The sequence below is a fragment of the Zeugodacus cucurbitae genome, chromosome 4 (assembly GCF_028554725.1).
Source record: "Zeugodacus cucurbitae isolate PBARC_wt_2022May chromosome 4, idZeuCucr1.2, whole genome shotgun sequence".
NCBI lineage: Eukaryota > Metazoa > Arthropoda > Insecta > Diptera > Tephritidae > Zeugodacus > Zeugodacus cucurbitae.
Genome location: NC_071669.1, coordinates 6,835,964 through 6,858,238, shown reverse-complemented (window position 1 = coordinate 6,858,238; position 22,275 = coordinate 6,835,964). Strand labels below are relative to the sequence as shown.

The window sequence follows — 22,275 nt, the reverse complement described above, 5'->3', positions numbered from 1 at the left end:
TCACACTTCCTTTACAAAACACTACACACCCGATTCATATTTAATTAGTTACCGTAAATTTCAGTTGAAGCATGTGTGTTGCCAAATTGATAATAAAAGAATAAAATTTCTGAAATATTTCCTTGAAGTTTTGGCAAACATTAATTGGCGGCTTTTTCACAAGCAATGACCAAATAATTTAGAAGCAAAAATATTTTGGGAAGCAACAAAAAATGAAAATACCAAATTTAGAAGCTACGGCGCAGGTGCAACTTTCCAATAGAAAAATTTCGTGGAAAAAAGTATAAAAAAATTGTAAAATTTGTAAATTAAAAAAAAGTAGAAAATTTGATAGCATAAACACATACTCAAACAAAGATCGTTGCGCGCAGGCGCACCATTTAACCGCCACATACATTATGCATGTCCAGCAAGTGGTAGTTGAGTGCATTTAGTATTTGATAGAAGAAAGGCAAGGCAAGAAGCGCGTCAACAGTGACGCGACGACCATAAAATTCATTAAATTATATCAGCCACCGCCAATTGGTGAACTCACTTGTTTTCTGGTTTTTGTTTTTTGCTTTTTATTTGGTGAATGTGATTTTAATGCGACACCCAAAAATTTCCAACCCAATAACAGTTATATTGCACACAAACCTGCATACATTCATGCTGAGCGTGTTAGTGTGCGCCCAGTTAGCTTTGTGGCGAATAGATAAAATGTCTGCTGGTGATTATCAGCTTCGTGACATGCCATCCATGTCGTTGTGATGCGCGCCGCACCGCGTCGCACTACTGCAGCGTTGATCGGTTAAAAGGCATGGCGAGGCAAGGAATTTTTTTGGAATGTTGGCATGCATGCTAGTCAGGCTTTTGTTGTCTACACTATGTTACAGATACATACCAATTCATTTCGAAATTTGCATATTACTTTTTTTATTTTTTGACAATTTTTTTCAGTGTGAAATACGCTGCTGAAGAAGTTGTGTTTGTCGGTGTGAGGTATTGAAGTTCGTTAAGTGTGTTCATTTGATTGTGAGTTTGTGACTTTTTGTCACTTGAGGAAATTAAGAGGTCTTCTAACTGTTCAATTTCCGACAGCAGTGTATGACGTCATTATCTACAGGATTTAGTTTCTTCTTTGACAAGCTAAGTAGTCATTTATGTTTGAGTAACACAATAGATTATGGTAGGTTGGTCTGATAGGCCTGCCGGTCACGCAGAGATTAGTTATGGTCCTTAGCGATACCAGATGGAGGGCCTTCTCGTATGCCCTGAGTAGTAGTCATTGTTTATGATGCCTGCGCTTGATGTGAATTTGAAGATTTCCATATACACAAAAGCCTCAATTTAAATTTTACTATATTTTTCTAGGTTCTAGTACAGCTTTTCTTACTTCATTTATCAATGAATTATTTTTCGATATAATTCGATTTTTTTGACAACATTAGATAAGCCAATCTGTACTGTTTTTCAAGAACTAGAGCCCCTTATTGGCTATTAGTAATTGGTAAATATATTATTGTAACAAAATTATTTTTGAACAGCAATTTTGATTTGAAGATCTTTTCAAGCCGATACATCAATTATAATCGAAGCTACACTAAACATAAATTAATGGTGGCATTTTTAACTTACTATCATTTGATCCTAGGACTTTCGTCTCAGCACTCTTATTATATTAAGCGTAATTATTTATAGTCTAACTCACGATCCTGCTCAGTCCATTATATAGGGGTTTATATAACTCAATTAAGGGAGGGGTCTGGGTTTTCACTTTCGAAAAATCGATTTTTTTTTATTTTATCTTATTGTTTAACATTTCAAGAATATGTCCTCAAAATTTTAATCCGATCAAAGCAATATTCATGAAGTTATTGTTTAATTAGTCTCGGGACCTTTAACGCTCTAACTCTAACAGCTACGGCTTTACACGCGTTTTTCTCAAAACTACTTTTTTGAAAACCGTGTTCACTGCCATTTGAAAACTACTCGACCGATTCATTTCAAACTTGGTACACATTTTCTTCTCATAAAATACCTCCCCCCCTACGTTTAGTAATTTTTGTTTTTTAACATTAAGGGTGTTTCCCACCCTGAAAATGGCGGAAATTTTAGTCGAAAATAACGGTTCACACTTTAGATGGCCGCCAAAAATTTTTAAATAAAAAAATAATAATCAGAGAACGTTGGGGGGAAGATTTGTTTGAAATTTAACTAAATTTTTATGGTTTTTCATTTTCGGATAATTTCCGGCCGAGTTTTAGTGAACACCGCAAATTGTTTTTTTTTTTCAAGACGTCCTAGGGGAAGCTCTGTCACGGGCTAATGGTTTAATATTTTTGCATGAAAAATTTACAGAACATAGTCAAAACTATGCTCAATAATGTATAGAAGGTTTCAATAAAATTGCTTAATCGATATTTGAGATAAAAAATCACAAAAAAGTGTTTTTTTTTGCGCTGAAACCCAGACCCCTCCCTTAAACTTAAACCAAGGTTTCTAACCCCCACCGTCGCAACGTTTGCTCCGACTATGGGAACTGTCCGGTTATGAGGACTCCATATTGTCCATATTGCGGATTTGCATAGTAGTTAACAATATTTATTTTAAGAGGTCTAAGCTGTATAGTTTACCGTTCGTTTAGATGAAATTCTAGACCTAAGCTCTTTTTAAATTCGATAAGATATTGGGATGGTACCAGAAAGCGAAAAGATATATATAAAAGGTATGTTCAAAAAATTACGGGAATTTTCAATCGTCGAAATTATGAAATTCGAGACGCAAGTTCTTTTTACATTCGATATTAGAATGGTACCAAAAATCTAAAATATCTATATAAGAGGTAGCATCAAAAATTACGGGCATATTTATTCGTCGAACTAATCATTCGAATTCCTATCGTCGATAGTTTTTAGCTCTTTCAGCAATTGCTCGTATGCTTATAAAATGAAAGCCCTTTAAGGTTATTTTTATTTTTGGAAATAGGGAAATGTCGCACGGAGCCCTCTGCAAAAGTCTTTCTCTTCAAACAAAAATTTTCTTTATATATATAGTATATAGCCAAAATTATTTATATGCTTTTCGCAAAAAAAATTTTGTTCAGTGTATTTTTTTCAATTTATGCAGCTAAGCTATTTTCTTTCACTATACTAAAAATACAAGTTTAAAATATGATTTTTGAACAGTCATAATCATGGATATAAGCATAGATATGTATATGATAATCTCCATTTTGGTTCATTGGATTGGTTGGGCTATTGGGTTGCTTAACCTCTCTTCAACCGAACGAAAAAACAAGGCTGCCGCAGGCAAATTGGCTCATTGACCATTTGTGATTTTTGAGGTATTGTAATATGGTTGTATGTTGTTACTGCTTTCTATATTAATGAATTGAACGGACGATCGGTCGACCGACTGTCGAATGCGTGCGTTTATTTGTATTGTTGTAAAGCGCTCATTATTGTTATTGTTCAAGTTGTTGTGATAGTGTCGCCAAGTGTTGGTTTAACTCTACTAAAAATACAAAACACCATTTCTTACATATCTCTGTATGTGTACAACAACAACAAAAACAAAGCCAGCAGTTAACAGTGAAACGGCTAAAACGCATTAACTTTTTAGCTTTAGCTATTATCGGCATTTATTTTGTTGTATCTATTTAATTTTATTTTATTCGTTGTTGTTGGTTTTTTTTTTAATTTTTTCTTTTTGTGTTGCCTGTTGTCTTGGACAAGTTCTTGAGGTGAGTGCGCAAAGGCGCAAAGAAACGCAGTCGAAAGCAGAAATTCCGAATTTACAATAACTATACGGTTTTTTTGTCGTTTTTTGATTTTTTGGTTATCCAAAGAATTCATTGACCTTTCTCTTTTTCTATGGCGCTCTCACGCATTCAGCGTTTATACACACATATCGACATATAGTTTTATTGGTGTTTTGGTGAGCCAAGTTAACAAATCAACAGCAAAAAACAAAACAAGAAATCGATCGCTTGTGTTAGCTATTGAAAAGGGAGACGCTTCGGCGGGTGTGCGCTGACTTAAGCAACAACTAAAACTAACTAAAACTAAACTCTTAGCACCGTTCTTTGGTTTTTCTTGTTGTTGTTTATATTATGCTTACCGTGTTGCCTATAATTTTTTTATTTTATTTTATAGATATCTGAGTTTTGCGTTGTTGTTGTTGTTTTAGCAGGCGTTTGGTTTTTGTGCACGTTTTTTTTTTTTGGCAACTAGGTTGTTGCTTCCTTTTAAAATCGATTTTTTTTATTAATTGCATTAATTTGTTTATATAATTGTAGCGGCGATTAATTTTTTATTACTGCCCAAGTGTGTTTAGTAAAAAAGGGGCGACGTGAGCTCGTTTAGCTATAATTTATTAGCGATTATTTAGGCTGATTTGCTCTTTAATAAATGACAATAATATTCTTAAAGTCTTCTTTAAAATTTAGACCACAAATCATAACAAGTAAGGAAGGGCTAGGTTCGGGTGTAACCGAAAATTATCTACTCTCGCAATTAATTTGATTAATTATATGGTATAAAGTCCATTGAAAGTTGGAAACCCTAATATTAGGCATATGGAAGTTAGATGAAGTTATGACCCGATTTCATATTATTAAAAGAAAGATATTCCCGACGAATTTTACCTATATTTTCGGTAAAAAAATTAGAATCCCTGAAGTCCTCATAGGGATATTCGATATATGGGGCCTTGAAAATTTATGGTCCGATTTCGACGATTTTTAGAAGGGCGATGCCACACTCCAAATGTACTATTTGTGCAAAGTTCCGTTCCGATATCTTCACTAGTGCTTACTTTATATATTGTAAAGTAAACTATTCAGATCGTCTTCAAAGTTCTGGTTTATAGGAAGTAGGTGTGGTTGCGAACCGATTTGGCCTATTTACACAACATATCATTGGGATGCAAGAGAAATATTACAAACCAAATTTCATTGAAATTGGTCAAATAGTTTCGGTGATATGGTTTTTGACCCATAAGTGGGCGGAACTACACCCATTTAAAATTTTGTATACCATTTTCAGTGTACCTTCTGTACCTTTTTATAATGAAATTTAAGGTTTCTGTTGTGGGTTTCCTTACAGAATTAAAGCATTTTTAGTAGTTTTCAACGTAACTTTTGTATGGATGGTGGGCGTGGTTATAATCCGATTTCCTTCATTTGGACTATATTAGGAAATACCCGAAAAAAACGACTCCTGAAAGTTTCGATGATATAGCTTTAGTAGTTTACGATATATGTACAAAAACTTAGTAGGGTGCGGGGCCACGCCCACTTTCCCAAAAAAAAAAATTACATCCAAATATCGTTTGTACCAAATTTGTTTCAAAGTTCTTATTAACTTCAACTTGTAGAAAAATGAGATAATATTAAACTATTGACAAAAATACGGGAAAATATTTCAAATTTTTATTTTACACAAGATCGCGAAGGATGTTTTTATTGACTATTGAAATTAAAAAGTTAATACAAATTTGTATAAAAAGCATACACATGAAACCATTTTGGATACTTAGTAATATCATAAAGATATGAGAGGTTTTATAGATTATATTGGTAATTAAAAAACGTTCAAGATAGCGTTGAAGAGGATAAAAAATTATCACTAAGTCGTTATTAGTATCTAACCGCATTTTTGTATCTACAGGAAGAAACGCAAATCTATAACAAGAATCCTACCAACATTTTCTTAAGTAGTCAATTCTAATTCTATCTTTATTAATGTCAAACTCACACTATAGTCCTCATGTATTTTAAAACGAATTTGGGTTTAGATTTAATTGATGATCTAACAAACGGATAATAGATATTTCAAGAGAAAAAATCCATGAAGTCCATTTATGAATTAAAAAAAGACAAATAGAAGGAAATTTTATATTGATACACACATAATTTACTTTTTGTGGGCAAATCCACAACAGCGGACTCGGAGAAATTAAATTATATGCATATTGAACAAGGCAGCTCGTCTTCGATTTGACATATTTAAGTCATACAATAGTCGTTCTGAAGTAATATATTTAGGAGATAATATCAAGAAGCAAAGAACAAGTAAACGATAGAACATAAAGCAAAGGCTTGAGTGGTAATTATATTAAAAAAAAAATACCTACAGTATTATAAAATTCATCTGTGGTAGACAGGTGCTGGTGATTCTATTACTTTACTAAAAATACTGATAAATCTAAATTGATGATCTAACAAATTAATAATTTTAGAGCGGAAGAAAATCTTTAAAAAATATAGACAAGTAAACGCAAAAGAGAATTTGAGGCTATAATATAAGTTTATCCCAGGCCGTCAGATAGTAGTTATAGAGTGGTCGTTTAGATGTACCTTACTACTTGTAAGACTATATTTATGAGATAATATCAAAAAGCAAAAGAAGAAGAAGCCAATTGGAGAAGATGACAATTTCAAATAAATAAAATTATATTATTAAGTTCATTTGTGGACTAACCTTAGCGATTCAACATTCTCCTTTACTACATAAAGGATAATAATTATAACGAATTCAAGGTCATCGATTTCTTATTAGATGGCTCTCTATGACATCAGAAACACACCCACCATACGTGTTGAAATCACACGTCGCTGATTGGCCAGCCGAGTAATCCTCAAAACGTATTGTGTATCCTGATAATTGCTATTTGGCACGAAGTGATGTCTGTTTTAGAATTACATATACTCATCGCATAGGAATATTTATCGTTCAATTTTGGCAAAGAGAAATCGATAATACACATTTTGTGGCAATTTTTGTTTGTATTTATTCAGTGAAATATGAATTGTTACCACCTTAGGTTATCAATAGTAATATGTGTCTATCGAAAATTCGCTTTAAGCGGTTAGGAGGGTTTCAAAATTTGAAAAAAGAATTATTATCTTATTATATAGTGTAATACGTTTAAAATATTATCCAAAAATATCAAATCAATCCGGGTAATTTTCTGAGAAATATCGTAACCCTTTGAAAGTTCCGCCTACCAGGCCATGCCTGTAAGAATGTAAAACTTCAAAAGCATTTATCTCAAAATTCAAATTTTCAAGTCGATGAACACGATAACTCAAAATGTTATGAAGAAAATTTGTTGCACAAATCTTTGGAATAACATTTCATAATGAATGAAAGACTTTTTTTTGTTTTTATGATTTTTTTATGTGTTTATTGTAACTATTTTTTTGGAGCCAATATATGCCGAACATTTTACCAAAAAAAGTGAGTTTTTTGATTAAAAATTTGACAAAAATTCAAATTTTAATATTTTTTTCCTTCGTTCATTAACTAGTTCTATTCTAGTTTTCGAAATATTATTGGTTTATTGATTTTAGATGAACCGATCATAAGTTATGATGTCCACCGCTAGACCCTTTTTGTTTGACACGTCTTGGGAGATGAGATGCCAACGACTGAGTTTTAGGAATTTTTAAATAAAAATTTCACAAAAATTATTGAAATGAAATATATGATTGTATATATTAAAACAATTATTATTAAAATAGCCTTGTTTTTAGCCTCTGAAACAAACCTAACCCCTTGAGAACCATTCGTCAAGTTAAAAATTCACAAATTTGCACTAAATATCCTTGTAAAGGTAAAAATCAGTTACGTTCTATGATCTATGATGTTTTCTACCATGCTGGCGTCGGGTTAAATTAAAATTTTAAATTATGTTTAAATATTTTGCCAATTTTTTATTGTATACAATGGAACTTCTCTAACTTGAATCACCATAATCTACAAAAAAACTTCGAGTTAGGGAGACTTCGAGTTATAGAATTTTTATTAAAACATACAATTTTTCAAAAAGATATAAAATATAGATTTATACACAGTTTTATTTATTTTCTTCGCAAAAAGTTTTATGTACATATGTTAAAACGTGTGTTCTATAATTTTGTTTGTTGCAGTTTATTATTGTTTGGCTCTTGACGTCTGTATCCCATGCCTTTGTTATACGATTTATGCAATCCATAAGTGTAATATCATATTTTTTGTTCGCCTCCATACGTATATGGGAACTCCTTTAAAATTGTTTCTTGATAGTAAAATTTTAAATTTTGTATTATGCGCTGGTCGAAAAGTTCGATTTATAGAAGGAAATTTGCATGATATTTGACTTCCATGGCCAATCTAAGAGTTCGAGTTATGGAGAACTTCGAGTTATAGAAATTCGTGTTAGTGACGTTCTACTATAATTGTATATATTAAAACAAAAATTGTAAAAATGTCCTTGTTTTTAGCCTCTGAAACCCACCAAACCCCTTAAGAACCATTCGTCAAGTTAAAAATTCACAAATTTGCTTTAAATATCCTTGTAAAGGTAAAAATCAGTTACGTTCTATGATCTATGGTCTTTTCTACCAATGCTGACATCGGTAAACTAAAATTTTAAATTATGTTGAAATATTTTGCCAACTTTTCATTGTAACTTTATCTCTCATTATAGTTTAAAATGTCAATATTTTATCAAAAACACCTATTCTCTATATATAATAATATGCCATATTAAATGCCTGTCTGCTACTAAGTATTAATATTTCCTCATTATTAAAAAATAATAATTTTTATTTTCAACTTTTATCTCGCGTTACACTTTGTATTGCTGAAACAATGTCTTGCTTATACACAACTCTATTTGTACATTTCCACCTATCAATTTATCACTTTTTTTCTCGCACACATGTACACCTATCATACTAGCATATGCTAGACTCACTTTTAATTGTAAATACTACCCACAAAGCGGCGTCCATCCATTGATTGACTTGAAGTCAGTATCACCAGCAGCACATTGTGCTTTTGTATATTCAACATACTACAGTCGGTACATTTACAACAAATGCGGCGGGCGATATTTCATACAGTTTAATACAATTTTTGTTTAACAAATATTTACAAAAGTGTTTTATTCGAAAGTCACTGTTTAAACACGTGTTTTCACATTTTTTTGTATAATTATTTTTTTCCATGTTTTAACTTTTAATTTTAACTGCTGCCATGTCTTTTCCGCGTGCATAACTGTCTTTTATTTCTATGTACATATATGTATATATATATACATATATTTTATGTTTGTGTATTTAGTTGTGTTCCATATTCTAAAATTCTTTATATCTGTTCTATATTTTGCTCCTAATACCCCGCATTTTCAGTTGTTGCTTTCTTCAATAATATTTCTTCTATTTTTTTGTAAATAATTACACACATTCTGTGAAGACGACGACGGCGCTGTGTCCTAAATAAATTACGCCAACTGTCCGCAGTAGTAGACTCAGTTGTGATAGCGCGCACTGTGTTTTTAAATTAATGGTTTTTTAAATAACTATTTTTACTATTTCTACTATTTCATTTGCTGTTCCATTTTCAACGATATGCAAGACAAATTGTTTCTGTTTTTTAGCGGCTTAAATATTTCTGAGAAACTTTTCTTCATTAAGAAATTCATTCAAAGTTTTGGAAATACTCTTGCGAAAGGGTAATGACAGTAAGCAGTAAGATTTTATCAATGAGTTTGATTTTTTCTGGACTACAAATGGAAGTTACATACGTCTCATAGTCTCACACTCAGTTCGACATTTTGACATTTTCCGTGGTAGTTGTAGCTGTAGAAATTATTCCACACTAAATTTTGTGAAATGCTGCCGAGTTTATTGTCCTTGAGCGCATAAAAATTCAGGTCCGTCAGGTATCTGAATGCCGTGGAAACAGTTGAAATCGTACATGAGTTTTCTTAGTAAGATCCATTTAATGGTTGATGTTCTAGGCTACCATTTATCCACTTCAAAAAATAATTTCAATTATAAGCCTCTTTTAGTTTCTTTAATTTGCTGCCCATATATAAAATAATAATCTTTCCATTTTTCTTATAAAGCTGTTAATCAGTTGGCAACTCAATTCAAAATGTATATACCACAGATATCTTTCTTAATTTTTTATAGTTTGCTGTAGTTGTCGTAGTATTTTGAATATACTCAAAATGATTTGTCTTAATTTTTATTTACATTTTACTTTATTAAAATTATTTTATTTGGTTATAAACAGCTGGAAAACCCATACATTTTTTGTTTATATTGAATATTTATTTATTTAAAATAACTATTTAATTAATTTATTTCTAATAATATTCACTTCTTTACTTGCAGTTGTCCAACTCTACATTTTTACTTGGTTTACGGCACCATTTTCGCATGTATTTGTGAATACAAAACGTTTTTGGAGAGCAGAACATACATAGATATAAGGCTTTATTTTAGTTTAATTATAATATTATTTATTTCATTTTATGTATTATTTAATATTTTTCCATAAATATATAATACCTATTCATTTTTTTACAATTAATATAAATAAAATACAAAAAAAAAAATTAAAAAAAAATCATGCACCGCATTCCTTTATTTCACTAATGCACAAATTGTCAGTAATTTACTAGTCAGCATGCATTTACAATTGCGCACTTCCGCACAAAAATCGTTGCATACACACGAGGCGCAATTTTTCAGTGCGACAGTTTGGCGGCCAACATTGCACTGCATTGTCGGCATGTTCATTTGGGCACTTCCGCACAAAAAGCGTTGCATACCCCCAAGGCGCAAATTTTTTCCGGGACAGTTTGGCGGCCACTGTAGCGGCAAAATGCAGCCACCTACTGTGCTGTTCTGGGCGCCTGGTGCATTTTGCCAAAATCAGGAAAATAATTTTCAGCGCGTTCAGGGCGTCGCTGCCGGCAGAGATGCAGCAGCAAAGCAGCGTAAATGTAAATGGGCATATCTTTTGAAAGAAATGAGCTATTTTTATGAAAATTGGTGGAATTTTGTAGAAAATTATTTTAATAAAAATGGACATGGAATCTTTTAAAAAAATTTTTTTTTAAACTATTTTTTTAATAAAAAAATTTTATGAAAACGTTTTTTTTTTATGGAATTTTGTGGAAAATGATTTTAATAAAAATGGACATGGAATTTTTACAAAAAATATTTTTTTAAAACTTTTTTAATAAAAATTTTTTTATAAAATTATTTTGTTTTATTTTTTTTTTTGGAAAATTTTTTCAATAAAATTTTTTTTTGAAAATTTTTTTTTTAATAAAAAAAGTAAAATGGCATATCTTTTGAAGGAAATGAGCTATTTTTATGAAAATTGGTGGAATGTTGTGGAAAATGATTTTAATAAAAATGGACATGGATTTTTACAAAAAATATTTTTTTAAAACTTTTTTTAATAAAATTTTTTTTATAAAATTATTTTTTTTTTTTGGAAAACTTTTTCAATAAAATTTTTTTTTTTTAATTTTTTTTTTAATAAAAAAAGTAAAATGGCATATCTTTTGAAGGAAATGAGCTATTTTTATGAAAATTGGTGGAATGTTGTGGAAAATGATTTTAATAAAAATGGACATGGATTTTTACAAAAAATATTTTTTTAAAACTTTTTTTAATAAAATTTTTTTTATAAAATTATTTTTTTTTTTTTGGACAACTTTTTCAATAAAATTTTTTTTTGAAAATTTTTTTTTTTAATAAAAAAAGTAAAATGGCATATCTTTTGAAGGAAATGAGCTATTTTTATGAAAATTGGTGGAATGTTGTGGAAAATGATTTTAATAAAAATGGACATGGATTTTTACAAAAAATATTTTTTTAAAACTTTTTTAATAAAAATTTTTTTATAAAATTATTTTGTTTTATTTTTTTTTTTGGAAAATTTTTTCAATAAAATTTTTTTTTGAAAATTTTTTTTTTAATAAAAAAAGTAAAATGGCATATCTTTTGAAGGAAATGAGCTATTTTTATGAAAATTGGTGGAATGTTGTGGAAAATGATTTTAATAAAAATGGACATGGATTTTTACAAAAAATATTTTTTTAAAACTTTTTTTAATAAAATTTTTTTTATAAAATTATTTTTTTTTTTTTGGAAAACTTTTTCAATAAAATTTTTTTTTGAAAATTTTTTTTTAATAAAAAAAGTAAAATGGCATATCTTTTGAAGGAAATGAGCTATTTTTATGAAAATTGGTGGAATGTTGTGGAAAATGATTTTAATAAAAATGGACATGGATTTTTACAAAAAATATTTTTTTAAAACTTTTTTTAATAAAATTTTTTTTATAAAATTATTTTTTTTTTTTTGGAAAACTTTTTCAATAAAATTTTTTTTTTGAAAATTTTTTTTTTAATAAAAAAAGTAAAATGGCATATCTTTTGAAGGAAATGAGCTATTTGTATGAAAATTGGTGGAATGTTGTGGAAAATGATTTTAATAAAAATGGACATGGATTTTTACAAAAAATATTTTTTTAAAACTTTTTTTAATAAAATTTTTTTTATAAAATTATTTTTTTTTTTTGGAAAACTTTTTCAATAAAATTTTTTTTTGAAAATTTTTTTTTTAATAAAAAAAGTAAAATGGCATATCTTTTGAAGGAAATGAGCTATTTTTATGAAAATTGGTGGAATTTTGTAGAAAATTATTTTAATTAAAATGGACATGGAATCTTTTAAAAAAAATTTTGTTTAAACTATTTTTTTAATAAAAATTTTTTATAAAAACTTTTTATTATGAAAATTGGTGGAATTTTGTAGAAAATTATTTTAATAAAAATGGACATGGAATTTTTACAAAAAAGAAAATTTGTTTAAACTTTTTTTAATAAAAATTTTTTTATAAAATAATTTTTTTTTTAACAATTTATTTTGTTCCAAAATGTTTTGGTTATTAAAACACATTATATTGTTAGTCACATTAAATTGTTTTTATTATAAAATATATATTTTTAAATGTAACTAAGACTAAATTAATTATGATTACACATTTATTTACAATTTTTAAACCTTAACTCTGCTTACAGCTAGTTAACAATTTTAGCTGCTATTTATCAATTAATATTTATAAAAAAATTTAAAGTGAATTTTTATGAAAAATTTTAATAATTATGAAAGCGGATTTTAAATGAAAGTTGTTGAAGGTGTCAAGTTTATGTTTCAATTTTGCACACTAACTAAAATTAAAATTTAATTAGTACAAATTTTTAAAGAAATTTAGTCAATTTGGTTATAAATTGAGTGCTAACAATTTAGTCCAAAATGTAATATAAAATAATTTGATAAAAAAAATGTATAGGAAAAAGAAATGCGAGAATTTGCGAAAAATAATTAAGTTAAAAAATTAAGCGAAAGTTAAAAATGAATAGAAAACTTTGGAAAAAATGTGTACTTTGGACGTAAAAATTAAAGGAATTCGACAAAAATTTTGTGGTGAAAAATAAATATTTTTGAAAAATGAATAATATTAAAATATAAATAAATAATATAAAGTAAAAATTTGTGGAAATAATATTGTAAATAAATAGTTATTAAAAAATAATGTTAGTTAGTATTGAAATTTAAAATATTAATTTTGGAAAAAAAAGTTTGGTAAAAATATTTGCGATTTAAAAAAAAATCTAGTTGAAACAGCATTTCGAAAAATTTCAAATTAAAGCAATCTAAATATTGAAAAAAATTATAATTTTTTTAAATTTTAACTTTGTTGATGTTAAATATTGATTTAGAAGTCTAAAATTAAATTAGAACGTGTGAATACTTTCTACAACATAATATTTAAAAATAACGATAAAAACATTTAATTGTTGAAAAATGTGTTTTTTTTTCGAATTCGAAAATATTTTCGAAAAAAATTTATAATTTTAAGTATTTTTTAAGTAGTATTGGTAAATTGAAAAAATTAAAAAAAAAAAATTTTCGAATTAAAAATTTTTGAATTTTTGTACGCATTTTTTCTAATTAAATGAAAGAATTTAGATTGCATTGAAATGAAATAACTCAAATTAAGTAAACAGGGTGAAAGCAATTAATGAAACGAAATTCGCAGCTAAAATTGTTTCGTTGACAATTTCGTTGCGTTGCAAGAAATAATTAAATTAAACATACCTAAAACTAGCTTAACTATCTGATAAATACATACAAACAAACATAATCAATTTTATGCTAAATATCAAAATATTCGTACTCAATATGAGTCAATACTGGCTTATGCGCTAAATGCACTTCACTGCACGTAACTGAACTTAGCAAAGCACTTACAACAACAATTGTAAAAAAATATATATATCTATGTTTTTACTGTAGATCAATGTTCTAATGCTCAGTTGAATACGTTCCGTGAATTACTATTTTTGTTTTTTTTCTTCTTTAAATTACTAACAGTTTTCGGTTTTGTGGCAGACTTAGCGCTCTGATGGCACACAAAATGATACTATGCAATGTTCCACAATGAGTCTCATGTTCACAAGAAATTAAAGTATAGTTATATAATAAGAGCACATACATACATAAGTATGTGTGGCTGTCTTAAGACGCATCTTAATTAGCTGCCTAGCAGCGTAGAGCACATTTGAGCGACCAAAGGTACGAGTTTACTTAACGTCTAAAAGGCACACGAGCTTATCCAGCAACAGCGCCCTCAGCGCCCACTTCACTTAGGCACCTTCGAGTGCCTGGACTTGCAGCTGCTGCTTCTTCATGCACCCAAATAGCGCTTACCAACACTAGAACTTCTCATCGTCGATATTCGAGCGATAATTATTCAGTTGATGTGAGTTCCGCTTCAAGGTGCCCGTCTCGCAATCATTGTAGGTCTTCGCCAGCACTTTGGGCGTGTGATTGTGCGCCATATTGTTGCGCGTCAGCGTGCCGGTATTGCAGCTCTTCGACGGCGATGGCGAGCACATGTTGAAGCTGGACTGTCGCTTCACTTTCGGACGCACCTCGTAGATCTGTAAATTTAAAGACTGCGGATATTTAGAAATGATTTTGCTGCGGTGCAGTTGGTTAGAGTTGTGGTAACTTACATCTTTTGTGGGTAAACTGGAATACTGATTGGCGTAGGAATCATAGCTGGGCGCTGCCGGCGTATTGTTCTTATTCAACGACAAATCGACGGGTTTTATGAAACGTTTGGTCAAATAGAATGTGGCAATGATGGTGATGACGTAGACTATGGAACAGAGTAATATTATCCAGGGCCAGGAGGTGCTGGAGGAAAGGCGCAAGGCTGGAAGAGAAATAGAAATATTATTAATAATTTTATAAAGAGCTTCTTTTTTGACCCATATGGCATTAAATACAATCTAATTTATACCACAAACTAATTGAGATCCCACACTCACCTTCGTATTCGTTTGGCACACAAGCGGTCTTCTCGAATTCCGCACCACGGCACTCGGACGCTGAAGGCGCATCTACCATACATTTACGATGTCTTATGCGTATGCCCTCAGTTGAGCATTCCGACCAAGGACTCCATGTGCTCCAGCCAATGAAATCTGGAAACAGCAAACATTTTCGTTAAACTACAAACCAACAATGCAAGAAAAGCACTACACTTACCCGTACAGGGCGCCATTGCGCACTTTTCCTCCTCAATCGCTTTGCCAGCGCAGAGTTTATCGTGTCCACCCAAGCAGCGACGCGTGCGTCGTCTCAAACCTATGCCGCATGTCACCGAACAGGGCGACCAGTCAGTCCAACAGCTCCATTCGTGTGTCTGCACCACTTCATTCAGATTGGTCGCCGGTACCACTGCGGCATCTTCACAAGGTTGTATATTACAGACGCGCGCCTGTGCCGCATGACGTCCGCGATGTTTGCCGGTACCGTCATGTGCACGATATTGCAGTCCACCACCACAGCTGGCGCTGCAAGGTCCCCATTCACTATGCTCTTCGCGTTCTTCCGATATTGCGGGCGCGCCAGCCAATACCTCATGATGCCGCTGACAGCTGCCATCCGCATGGCAAGTGCGCGTCTCCTCCTTAGCCAGCGTTATGCGTAAACTATTCACATCTGTAGTGCTGCCACGACAGGCGTATCTGAAGCGTCGCTCCACATATGTGCCGCTTGTTTCGGTGCTCTTGCGACTATCATTGTATTCCACCAACCAAGGTGTCCATGAGCTTAATTTCTTCACTTCAGGGCAGGCATGTACATTGCAGACTTCGTAGTCGATAGCACAGCCAGGACACTCCTGACCATCATTCTGTGGCACGGGATCATTGCATTCGCGACGTCTTATGCGAAAACCGCCACCGCATTGTGTGCTGCATTCGCTCCACACACCCCATGGACCCCAACCGCCGTCGATGGCTTGCAACTTGGGTGTGGGACAAGGTGGCAAATGGCGACAATACATTTCTTGATGATCATCACCAACACAGGTGCGTCCACCATGCGCGGGCTTTGGATTGCCGCATGTGCGTCGACGCGTCTTCACAGCAATACCACAAGTTTGTGAGCAAGCAGACCACTCAGACCAGTTCGTCCAATCACCATGCACCGTGCAGTTTGTCACCTCCGTAGTAATGCCATCACAACTGCGCCCGCCATTTTGCGGTTGTGGATTGTTGCATTCACGTGCACGGCACATACAATTGCCATCATCATCGCCGTGCTTCTTGCATTTATACCACTCCGACCAAGTAGACCAAGCGCCATCGATGGGTGCATTCAAAATGGGACACTGCAAAGTGTCCGGCTGCAGCCAGAATTTATTCAACTGCTGCACAAGCTCTTGTGGCGTGCAACGCTCAATCAACTCATTCCAACCACAATAGGGGTCCATAGCATTCAAGCAGCTGCTCTGCGACACATGACGACTGCAACGTTGCGCCGGTATGCGTATCAGCGCCTGCTCGGTGCCGAGATAGAGCGACTCCGTTACTTTCAAATATTCCATTTTCAAAATATCACCATCGGCGCCATTATACTCCGCCGACTGCCACACTTCAATGAGACAAGTTTGCGCGCGTCGCTCCTCCAGCTGATGTTTCACGGAAAGCTTCTTGATGCGCTTGTCATCGGTGGAAACGAACAGCACATGCACCTTTTCGGTTTTCGTTTGCAGTATGTCCAAGGAAATATGCTGGAAGCGTTCTAATTTGGAATAATACAGCGGCTCTTCGGTCATCGGTTGCACGGCTTGCGCCATTAGTTGGAACTTCGAAGACTCGAGCAATCGTTTGTAGCGCATGTCTGGCGATGGCGTTTCGCACTGAAACTGGCTGCGATGTGGCATGTCTACTATGCGCCAATCGGAATCCGCAGAGTCCTGATAGCGGAAGGGGCCATCGAATGCGGCATTTATAGATGTGAGATTGTAAGAACAGACGGCTGAACCTTGTATGCTATTGCTGTGTGGAATAAATCAAAGAGGTCAATAAGGTTTATTAGAAAAAATAAATTGTTGTTGATTGGTAATAGAAAGTGCCGGATGTTGTAGCGGTTGTTTAAAACAGTTTAGTGAAAGATTTAAGTATTGTCATCGAGACATCTAAGTGTAGGTCGACGAAACGAGCTGTTTCTTAGAAATCTAACCTCAGTCAAAAGATTGCTAGGTTGGTTTGAAGCGAAACGATTTCAAGTTCAGGAAACGAGCTGTTTCGAAGAAGTCTATTTTCAGTTAAAAGGTTGTTATGTGATTGGGTTAGAGGTGAAGAGACCTTCGAACACTTAGTCTATTTTTTAAGATTATATATCGAGTACCTACCTTGGTGTCGTAAAGGTCGCATAAAGCACATCCTCATCGGCCGAGTAAGTCATGCCCTGGATCTCATCGAAATAAAATGGATATTCACCGGGTAACGAGCAATTCAAACGCGCCTTAACGAAGGAAGTCCAACTATTCTTCAAAATTTGATCGCCACCAGCATCATTTTTGCAAACTCTGGCAATGCGCGAGTAGATAATCTGAAGGAAAAAGAGACGTCCAGTTGAATTGAATGATTATATTTTACTCGTGTTAGAGTCAACATTTACCTTGCCAAAGCTACTGTACTCCATGGCCGGTTCGCGGAAGAGGAAATAAACGAAATTGCCCGACTCAAAACTGCCCACAAAATGTGGATTATTCAGCCAATTGTTGTTGTACTGTTGTGTGCGTACAATGTGTCGATAGCCGAACTGCGAAAAAAAACAAAAAAAAAAATAAATAAAATGCTTAAACAGCAATACTACCAAAACTTACGATTTTCTTTGGCTGCACTTCGGTGCGCAAAATCGCCGGATCACCACCTGAGAAGTCGGTTGCGGTGCCCACAAACATTTTATCGGTGCTGGACATGAGACTGGTTATGCTTGAATGCGGATTGAAGGGACACTTTCCCACACCGTTATCGTAGGCCACAATGGTAAGGTTCTCCATCTAAAGTGCAACAACAAAAACAAAGCAAATTGAAATAAAGTATGTATGTGTGTAAAGTGACAGGGCAAGACAAGCAAAGCGCTTACGAAATGCAATGACTTATTGATTGCCGCGCGCGAATTAAGCAAATACAGCTAATCCAGCGCACAGCCAGCAATCAAGCATGTAAAGTGCAACAACCACAAATCGACAAGTCGCATGTGCAGCCAGCAACAGCAACTAGTAATCCCACCAGCTTACATGCAACTTGCAACTTGCTAATATTTGCTGTTAATGTTTATTACACAGGTTATTCATTTCAATTTGTTTTTGTTTAATTTTTTTATATTTTTTTGTTGTAAAATATTGCCAACACTGTGCTTGATTGCTGGTTGCATTGATTGTTGTTGATTGTCGTGTTAGTTTGTGTTTATTTATTCTATTTTTTTTAGTTTATTTCTTAAGACACATATGTGTGTCTAGTGTGTCTGAGTAGTACCAACCTGGCGCCATGAACATTGCGGCTGAAAGGCGTTCGTCCCACACGCGTACAATTGATTCTCACCATAGCTTTGGAGTACGCGCACATAGTTGCGACACAAACGCTCCGACTGGCCTTTTACCTGACAAATGTTGATCTGTTCGGGCGGCGCTGCCCAAACGGCACGTTCCAGTGGCTCCAACTCGAAGGACATGCGATAAATTGAGTCGCTGTAAATATGCCAAGCAAAGAAAAACAAAAAGCGTTAAAAATAATTGGTTATTTTTGGATTTCATGCGAACAACACACGTCGAAAAGTGTGTGTGGTTGCTGAGTTTCGTGCAAAATAGAAAAATTGTGTAAAAGAAATAAATGTGTTTATATGGACATATTTGAGGGATTTATGCGTTTTAAGAGTGGCTGTGATGGCTTTTGGGCACTTTTAATTTTATGTCTTTTAATTCTAATCAGGTGTTTGTTGATGTGAACAAGTTTATAAAGCGAGCTCAAGCAAAAAATTATCATGCGTATGGTATTTGTATGTAGTTTTTCGGGAAAGTAGAGCAAATGTGTATATACTATGTAACTCTAAAGTATTATGAAAAATATTGTCGACTTAACACGCATGAGGAATGGCACGGAGCTTACATTTTTTATATAAGCTAAGTTAGACGCCTTCAAGATGTCTACCGTTTAATAAAGCGGAAACTGACCCATGCTATTTTCTTGATATTTTCTTCTTCTTCGTCACTTTGATCGAAACACTAAAACTCTAATTTCTTCATTTGACAAGAATATATATCAAAGAATCAATAATAGGACTAATTCTAACCCTAAAATTTATTTAGAATCATTTTTGTTGTCTTTAAAGTAGTTAAAAGTCAGGATCTCCCACGATTCCGAGGTTAGCTTAGGTTAGGTTTGTAGGCAGATCTCTGCAAAAACAGAAGATCTCACTTAGACAGCCCGGCGATATCCATTGTGGTACCAATAAACTCCCTGTGGATCAAAGACCTTTAAGATTCATCAAAACGCTTGGAATCCGTTACAAATTTCTTAAGACGGCTAATATCGATTCTAGCCAATTCGCTAGGATCGCCGAAAAAGGGCATTTCGAGGTGTTTCAACCTCAGTCTGGCAAAAGCTGGACAATGTAGAAGGAAATGCTTAGATGATTCCACGGTTGAGTATTTTGAGTATTCGACGAAAGATATAAAGATGTGTTCAAAATATAACGGGAATTTTCGTTTAAAAAAACTATTCAGTTGTCTACATTTATGTTGACGCCTTCAAAATAGTCCCCATTCGATTTTTTGCAATTATGACAGCGCTTCTTCCAAACACCGAACACTTCTCAAATTCGATTTTTTGTAATAGCCTTAGTTCCGTCAGCGATTTCTCGTAAGTTTGTAAAATGATGGCCTTTTCAGGTTCCTCTTATTGTTGGAAATAGAATAGAAAAGTCACACGGAGTCATGTCTGGCAATTATGGAGGCTATAACATCGTTGCAGTATTGTTTTTGGTCAAGAAATCACGAACTAGTAACGAAGTGTCAGCGTTTAACCAACGAAAGTCGCCAATTGAACTATGTAAACCTACGACATTTTAAATTTCCCGTTATTTTTTGAACACACCTTGAATATCCACGGTAGTAATATAGGTAGTACGTGTATGTTAAAGGCGAAGCTATAAGAAATTAGAATAAAGAAATATGGGTGTCCCGGTCGCCTAGGCCGTTCAAAAAAAAGACATTTTTGTCTTTAAGTAAAAATAAAAAACTCGCGCGTCTCTTTCCTTGTAAGATAATACCAAACTTAACGAAGTCGATTTTTCAGTCTCCGATATCGACTTATCTATAAATTGCCCGAAACTAACTTCAATTGTAAAGTGTAATTTAACACTAATTCCGAAATCGACATGCCAAAATAAAAAAAAATTGTTGAACAATGTGTCTGACCTTAATACGTTTACAAATCGAATTGCTGATTAAAAGGTGTTGCCACACCAACAAATTACAAACAAATTAAATTGTTGTTTAAATAAATATAAATAACTGTATTTAACGCCTTCAAGGTTCCATACGAAAATATTTATTGTAAGCCAACGAAATTTTCAATAACATAACTCATAGCGTAACGCCGTTAACGCGGCATTAAGGTGGGTGGCACACGCCAAACCCAACCAATTGGAATTAACGAACGCATTGATTTCGTGGCGCAACATTTTTGGCTAAAAAAGCTTAGACATGCTAATCCTTTTGTTCATATTATAGTAGAGATTATAATGCATATGTGTGTTTGGTAAAGCATTAAAAATAATAATCATAATACTCCAGAGAAATGCATTTGCGCAGGCGTCGACAAGTGTGTCACGCGCCGCCGTGCATTTTGCAGTCGCCGCGACCGAAATATGCAAAATGAAAAAAAAAGAAAACGAATGCGCAGCTTACGAGAACGATTGCCAAAATATGCGCTTGTTTGTGTTTGCATGGCGACCAACTGCCACAGTTAATGTTTGTGCCACACATTTTTAATAACCCGAAATTAAGCAGCTTTTTTTCGGCGAAAATTTTAATAAAAACCGAAAATATGCAATAAACGACCAAAGCAAAGAAATACAACAAGTGTTGTTGTTATTTTTGTGCGCTAGTTGATTGCATGACTTACTGACTGACTGACTGACTACCCGCCTAACTGACGCGCATGCCAAGCGCGCTTGACCAAACTGCAGTCAACCTTTCCGCACCTGCTGCAACGTCTTAATAGCCACAAATGCAGGCTTACATATGTATATGCGTGCGTGCTTGTACAACAGTTCGCTGTTTTTCATTGCCTGCTGCCGTTTAATTACGACTGCGAATGCAAAATTTATGCGTGAGACTGCGCATACATTCAACAACCTGCAACACGAGCTACACAACAGCAATAACAACATATAACCAGCACACACGTTAATAACAGCTGCTTTGTTGCTTGTTAAGTTGACTGCAAACGCCATCAAATCTGCAAATCAACAACGAACAGGCAGCTAACAAATAGCGCCTGTGGCCAAAATCGAACCGCTTCATGTTGCAAGCGTTCACTTGGCAGCACGCGGTTGTTTTGAGGCGGCAACGGTGATGGCGGCGGTGGTCGCAGCAGTTAGTGGCAAGTCGAGCCGTTTGCGCAACAACAACACTTAGCACAAGCGCAGTCGGTGCATTTACAGCAGCGGTTGTAATAAAAGAATGCCGCCATCAAGGCGCTAGGCGAACGCCTACACGTGGCGGCAAAAGTGAACCGTTTCAGATTGTAAGGTACAAAAAAAATATATAAATATAAAATAAAAATAAAATTTATAAAAAAATTTAAATAAAAATACAAAAATTTAAAAAAAAAAATAAGAAAATGTAAATAGAAAAAAATAATACAAAATCAAAAGTGGAAGTTTCTAAAATCAAGCTGGCGTCTTGAGGTCGCAAGCGTACAATTTTAAACATTTTCAACAAGTAGTGCGGCTTGTCAGTTGTTCCTAGTCTGTCATTGTTGTTGACATGACTACTGTTGTTGTAACTGCTGTTACTTTTACATACTACTTATGCACTATGTTTGCTAAATATACATATTTTAT

The 22,275-nt window shown here is 33.4% G+C and overlaps 1 protein-coding gene and 1 long non-coding RNA gene across 4 annotated transcripts in view; one reads left to right on the top strand and one right to left on the bottom strand.

Annotated features, from left to right (window-relative positions):
• The window catches only part of LOC105208614 (uncharacterized), a 122,059-nt gene extending 111,752 nt beyond the window's left edge, over nt 1-10,307 (top strand). Inside the window, exon 5 of the long non-coding RNA XR_003752048.2 lies at nt 10,151-10,307. This is a non-coding gene — a long non-coding RNA (uncharacterized LOC105208614). The remainder of the gene's footprint in view (nt 1-10,150) is intronic.
• A 3,329-nt stretch (nt 10,308-13,636) lies between these two features.
• Nucleotides 13,637-22,275, bottom strand: part of LOC105208538 (semaphorin-5B) — a 125,536-nt gene continuing 116,897 nt past the window's right edge. For 2 of the 3 annotated variants that reach the window (XM_011178440.3, XM_011178449.3), the window contains 8 exons: nt 18,688-18,895; nt 18,029-18,205; nt 17,821-17,964; nt 17,552-17,751; nt 15,397-17,195; nt 15,177-15,332; nt 14,859-15,061; nt 13,637-14,798 (listed from right to left, as the gene is read on the bottom strand). In XM_011178440.3, the coding sequence (XP_011176742.2) occupies nt 14,556-14,798; nt 14,859-15,061; nt 15,177-15,332; nt 15,397-17,195; nt 17,552-17,751; nt 17,821-17,964; nt 18,029-18,205; nt 18,688-18,895 (3,130 nt within the window). In that variant the 3' untranslated portion in view covers nt 13,637-14,555. The remainder of the gene's footprint in view (nt 14,799-14,858; nt 15,062-15,176; nt 15,333-15,396; nt 17,196-17,551; nt 17,752-17,820; nt 17,965-18,028; nt 18,206-18,687; nt 18,896-22,275) is intronic. The other variant, XM_011178456.3, reaches the window with a different exon arrangement.